Genomic DNA, 6,541 nt, shown 5'->3' with positions numbered 1-6,541 from the left:
TTCCCCGTGCCCCGCTTTAGTCGTCATCTTTCAGAACTTGTTATCACTTTGGAGCACCTGGTAGGTGATCTTTGTGAAAGCTCACACCGCCTAGAATATGATTTCCAGATTTCTCCATAATTAAAACAGCATGTGGTGTGTTTCAGGGTGTGACAGCATGGTGCCAGAGGTAGCCCTGTAACTGAGCTACCTCTGATCTCGCTACGAAGACCATTCTGCTCTCGCTATGAAGACCATTCTGCTCTAGAGGCCTTACCAACTGCCTGGCTCCTTCCCTGGGTGGGTGGGTCGGTGGGTGTGTGTGTGTTTCCTCCTCCAAAGGACAAGCTATGTCTACATTTTTTTTTTCTCATCTCCCTTCTTTGGAAAAGAGCATATTGAACTCCTGGGTATGAAGGGGGTAGGCAGCGTATCCTGTAGGACTCATGGTGCCCAGCTTCTGTCAGCCTGATACTTGAGACACAGCTTAATCTAATGAGAATTTATAGAGAGGCTTAAGAGAGTGCCAAAACTACACATAAGAAGTATTGTTAGGAGGTCAAGTCCTGGACACATACTCGTTTTTACTCCTCAGAACACAGAGTAAATGTAGAAAGGCACCTTGGCATGGCACCTCAGGGAACAACCGTTCAGACATTATTTACCTTTTGATAATCGGTGTTTTCAAAGTGCCATGCACCTGAATCTATTGAGTGCTGCTGTGTGCCAGGCGTTTTGCTAGGTGCTACAGGTTCAGAGAAGAAAAACAAGACGTGTTCCTTCTAGAGCAGCAGTTCTCAACCTTCCTAATGCCGCGACCCCTTAATACAGTTCCTCATGTTGTGGTGACCCCCAACCATATAGAGTCATTGCTACTCTATAACTGTAATTTTGCTACTGTTATGAATCGTAATGTAAATATCTTTTTGTTTTATCGATGGTCTTAGGCGACCCCTGTGAAAGGGTCGTTTGACCCCCAAAGGGGTCGCGACCCACAGGTTGAGAACTGCTGTTAGAGGAAGAGAAGAAAGTCTCAGAGTGCCTCACATGTAGGAAACGTATTTCTCACTAAATTTTTGGTTCAGTTACTCACACACACGCAGTTGTGTATACTGTATCTCAGTGTACATATGTGTACAGAAATCATATTTCCTATTATGGAAAATAAAGTTTGAAAACACTATGATAGAGGGAAATAAACGTATCTATTAAAAGCAATAAAGTGTATCGGTTCTATAACAAACATGGTAGAAGACACATGAAGGAATGATGAGTGTTACTGGAGAGATCAGGCAAGACTGCAGGACGTGGCCTTCCAGCTGGGCCTGGAAACCTGACCCGGCTGGGTGGTAGGGCAGAGATCGCTAACCTGCCCCTTGGCGGTCCAGGCCTAACAGTATGTGATTCTAGTAAGTGCTCTGCCCCCTGATGGATGGATGGATTCTTCCCAGTGCTGGGCCTGACAGGGAAGAGCAAAGACCCTTCATTCTCATTCCAGCCTAAGGTGATGACAATATACTGTAGATAAGTGTTTCCACTATACACCTGGGATCCACGCCTCCAACACACGCATAGACACACACCTGCAGCAGTTTAGAACGCCATGTTGTAGTTGGGCTTCTGACATATGCATTCATTTTTTGCTGTCCTAAGTATCAGCACCCTTTACAGTTATAGAAACTTATAATCACATGTGTAATCAAATTAGCGTGTTATGAATTGGACACCGTAAAACCCACAACAGGTTCACCCAGCGAATGAACCTTCTACGTATGATTAGTTTAAGATGCTGCATTTCAAATGATTCTGAATCTTAGTTTATTTCAGTCATCCTTTTCAGTTTATTTTGAGCACCCGTTTTGTGCCACGTACCGTGCTGGGTACGGTCCGTATAAAGATGGGAGAGACTGCGCCCACACCTAAAGGGGCACAGAGCCTGGTTGGGNAGGCTGAGCAGGGAGGCCCTGTCAGTGGACGGAGGCCTTGGATCAGGGCCGTCGAGCCTGTGACTTTCAGACAATCCGGAACCCTTTTGGGCGACTTTGATGGGCGCCATCTAAAATTAAAAATGAGAAGAAGCCACGTGAGGCTTTCACTAGACACCCACACGTGTTCTTCAGCCAAAAGTGGAAGATGCCCAAGGAGCCGCAGGGTCTCCTTCAGGACGGAGGGAGCGGCTGTGGTTTGGGAGGCAGGTTTCCATTGTGCCCGACCAGAGGGGCTGGGCGTGCTCACGTGTATGTGACTGATGACATTCCTCCCGCGGAGAACGTCGCTCTGACATTACAGGCTGTGCTTACACATCCTGCAAGTAAACAGTACAGAACAATGGGGACAAACACGCAGGTTCCTCCCGCCACACCCTTGGGAAACCCTGCGAGCCTAGGACCCTCGTGTACGCAGCAGGCAGAGGAGGCACCCGCGTCACTGGCAGCCCTTCTTGCTTCCTGGTGACCTGGAACAGGTCACCTGTCCTCGCTGTGCCTGAACGTGCTCCTCTGGAGACAGCGGACTTCCCGCTCCTTGCTGCTCAGAGAGGTTGTGAGGACAGCTAACTGTGTCAGGAAGCAGTTTAAACTTCTCTGAAAAAAGGCGGGAGGGACCCTGTAATGAAAGGTCTTCTTAGAATTAAAATATCGCTCTATATTTCATATAAACAATACCCCTTGGGAAAAGAAGAGACAGATGAATATGCATCATTCTCCCTCCCCAACTAATGAATTTCTGTTGTTGCCACGTTCAAAACCTCACAAGCAAATGTCCAGTCTCGGTTTTTGAATAAGTGGACAAATGGATAGATGACCTGACACACAGGTAGGTCCGGGGGAGGCAGAAAGGCCTTTCGTAGTGCCGGGCACGCGTTCACAGCCCCCTCTCTGATTTCCTTAATAGGGCTCAGGAAGCTGGTTCTGTTAGGACCGTGGTCCCACAGGTGAAAGAAGTCGAGACATCTGTGATAACAAGGCAACTAAATGTACTAGATGTAAGTGAGGAAGTGGAAAAGGAGTAAGTGAGAAAACAATACAGCTCTACTAAATGCTGAGGACAGGAACCTAAGCCCAAGCCAAAGGGCATACCATAGAGTACTTGAAAGATGGAGGAGGTAGGTGAGGGTCTGAGAAAGGAGAGAAAGAAATAAAAACACAGGGAGATCCTAAGAAGGACAGGGCGTAACAAAATACAGAGGAAAATCTTGCATTCTACTTTCGTGTGGTACCTTCTTCCATGTGGTGAGAATTCAGTTCAGTACTGCTAGTTTTTCTTTAACTTTTGATTATGGAACTTTTCAAACATAAGCAAAAATGCCGAGAAACATATAATGAATGCTATGGACATGTCCCCCAAGTTCAAGAAGAAAAATCTCGCTCCTCTCCCAGGCCANGGCCAGCGACCAACTCTGCATGGCTTTGGTAGGCCCCATGGTACTTGGCATGATGTCCTGCCGGAACATGCTTCTATAATCTTATTTGAACAGGTAAATGAACATTTGATCTGGTCTTCCCTGAAAATCATTGCATTTGGGAGCAGGCTAATAGGGTACACGACATGGGACTGCTTCGATTCTCTTTGTGGACTGGAATTCCTGTGCGGTTATCAGTCCTTTTGGTGAGTCTGTGCTGAATGCAGTTAGGGACCAATGAGCCACAGGCTGTCATGGAGGAAAGCTACGTGCCACTTGTTCTGTTTGAATTGCAGGAATAGTAAATTCAGTATGAAAAGAAAGGTGAATTAGGAAAGCTACAAAACACCACAGTAAAATTAGAGTGGGTCCAGAAAACAAATAAGCATTTTTTGGTGTCTGTGTGTATACCATATATCGCCGAGGTACTATAGACACATTTTCTGCTTTTCTTTGCCACATATTTTATATAAAGCGACACTTCTCAGAGAGTGGGGTTTCCTTGGGACTTAACATAGGTCAGTGTCGGGCTGTGTCCAGCTGTGACCACAGGGACCACCGGGCAGTGAGCCCTTTCAACCGCTGGACGAGTGTCAGCCTGAGATCCGTTTTCCTGGCTCGAGGCATCTTCTGTAACCCAGTCAAGCTCCTTTCTTTCTTTTAATGCATTTTTTAAAATTAAATTTGTCTCATTCCCAACTAAGCAGATGTTGAATCTGACGGAAAAGAGTTCTTCTTTCTGTCCTGCAGTTTCTGGGTTTGGTCACGGGATCCTGATAATGTCTCAATTCTTCATTTTTAGATAACAATCAACAGAGATAATGATGAAGATGTGAGTTCCCCCAAACACGGGAAGGAGGACCCAGACAACATGCCCCACGTGGGCGGCAATACTTGGGCTGGCGGAACAGGTTGGTAGCACGGGCACCCTGGGTCAGGCTCCCCGAGACCTCACACGGCCGTGTAGACAGCAGGCACACAGGAGGCTCCGGGGCCACGTGCCTTCTCTGCCTGTCCGTCAGACAGTGGGACTGTGCCTTCTGTCCCTGCTTGACATCAAGACCTGGAAAAACCCTGGCATTTGGAGTCCCCGCAGGCTCTGCCCCTCTATGACCGAAGACCATGTGGACCTTCCCAAAGTTGCTTCGTCAGTGAATGGGGATAATATTAACTGCCTCATGGGGCTGTGGTGAGGATTCAATGCAATTATGATTGTAAAGCACTGAGCACAAGACCTGGCACAGAGAACATGGTCATTAAAAGTGTTACTCCCATCTTTTAAATTCCGTGTCCTTGGGGTCATGCCAGAAATGTATAGTAATTTCTTTCTCTACCAGCTGACTTTGAAAAGAAATGGCCCCTGTCTTCCACATCTCAGAAGTGAATGCGTTGAGGATGCAGGATTTTGAGATAAGAGAGCTGGCTGCGGTTTGAGCTGATGGCCGGGGTCCGTTCCTTCCTCTGGCTGCCTGGCGAGAGCATTGTTTGTCCCATGCCTGCTGTCTTCCTCCTTCCTCCGCGGCAGCTGCAGCAGACGCATCTGCTGGGCCGCGGGAATCGGGCCAAACTATGCGTGCACCGTCTGATCTTATCTCGGCTTGTGAGGAGTGCTGGCACGGGCTCCGAACGCGGCCTTCCCACAGGATGGTCTGTGCCTCTTGGCCTTGCCGGCCTCGGGAGGAAGTGGGTTTCTGTGCAGGCACAATGTGCTGTCAAATAGGCCTGGACTTCTTGCCTGCTATTTATTCATCAAGCATCAGCTCTGAAGAAAGGGTATTTTTAGAAATGTCCTTTGATCTGGAAATCAGTGTTACTCGGCGAGATTGAATCCATATGGGATGCCTTGTTGAACGAGCAGGCCAGATGCAGGTTTCCCAGCCATGGAGGTTCTCGCTCAGTATTCACCTTGCACTTACTACCGCACATACCTGCCCAGCTGAAGACCCTGCTTCTGCGCCCCACAGTCTTTATTTTTCATTTCTCAAGGCTCCTTTGCTGTGTGTCAGACTCTTTTCTCTGTGTCCTGCTTTTCCCTCAGAATTCTCTACAGTGAACTTAGCTCTGACCCAACAAGCCGTCTGATTCCTTTGTCATCATCAAAGCCCCTCCCTTGCCTATGCGCTGCTTATCTCAGAACTGATTTAGGATATCCACTGTTAGCTTCAAGACGGTGCCTGGAGTTCCAGGACCTCCAGCAAGCATTTTTATTTAATTAGTACCACTTTAAGGCTCTCGGACGTGGAGGTCGTGAAGAACTCGCTCCTGTGCCCTCTCCACCCCAGTGTGACTTGCCCAAGGGAGCGTGTGACTCATGCTGACCTGACTATCACTCACAGCAGCCTCCAAACAGTTGTAGGTCCTTTCCTCCAAAACCGATGTCACCTTAGCGCCTAGGAAGTGTTAAGCTCTGATTCATGGTCCACCCATCTATTCCTAAGGAGAACTTGTAGGAAGGGAGTTGGGTCACGTAAACAGCTTTCCTACTTCCGTAGGTCCTGGTCATTGTCTGTTACTGGTCTCCTCTGCCTATCGGTTATCCAGGAGTGAGAGCCAGGAATTAGCCACATCCAAGTAGGAATTTTCCACAGTTTCTAAATAAGATGTGCTCGAATCAAAGGGTAAAAATAATATCGTTAATAGGCTGTTCTCATGCTATTTCCCAAAAGAAAATGACCCACCTGGACTTTGATAAGGGAAGCAGTGCACGCTGGGTTCTTACTTTTGACTTATTACACCACTTAAGTCTTCATGGGAGAAAATTAAAATGTGACATAATTTAACCAAAGCCTAAAAGCTTTCAGATATTCCACTTTATGAAACTTAGAAATGACCTCATTTATGTGACTGCAAGTTGTCTAAATACGAATAGTAACAGCAGTCGCTAGCTCTTATTTTGTGCCAAATACTGTTCTAAGCATTTTAGCCTCATGACAGCCCCATGACGTAAATGATATTAGTGTCCCTGCTTTACAGATTGAGACACCGAGAAGTTAAGGAACTTCCCTGAAGGACTCATCACTAGTCCCCTGGAGCCAGGATTCAAACTCAGGCAGTCTGGCTTAACTCTACAATACAATACTAAATAATACTAGTATATTATACTGTATTATGCTGCCCCTCCAATATTGGATTCTTTTCTAAGTTCCCAAGTGATGTGTGAAT

General features: G+C 47.0%; 1 protein-coding gene across 1 annotated transcript in view; it reads left to right on the top strand.

Moving 5' to 3' along the window:
- Positions 1 to 6,541, top strand: part of VWA8 (von Willebrand factor A domain containing 8) — a 315,962-nt gene that overhangs the window by 264,163 nt on the left and 45,258 nt on the right. Inside the window, 2 exon segments of the mRNA XM_019650364.1 lie at positions 4,182 to 4,290; positions 5,872 to 5,950. Coding sequence (XP_019505909.1) covers positions 4,182 to 4,290; positions 5,872 to 5,950 — 188 coding nt within the window.

This window comes from Hipposideros armiger, unplaced genomic scaffold, assembly GCF_001890085.2.
Source record: "Hipposideros armiger isolate ML-2016 unplaced genomic scaffold, ASM189008v1 scaffold_140, whole genome shotgun sequence".
NCBI classification, from domain to species: domain Eukaryota; kingdom Metazoa; phylum Chordata; class Mammalia; order Chiroptera; family Hipposideridae; genus Hipposideros; species Hipposideros armiger.
This window is presented reverse-complemented; position numbering and strand designations above follow the sequence as displayed.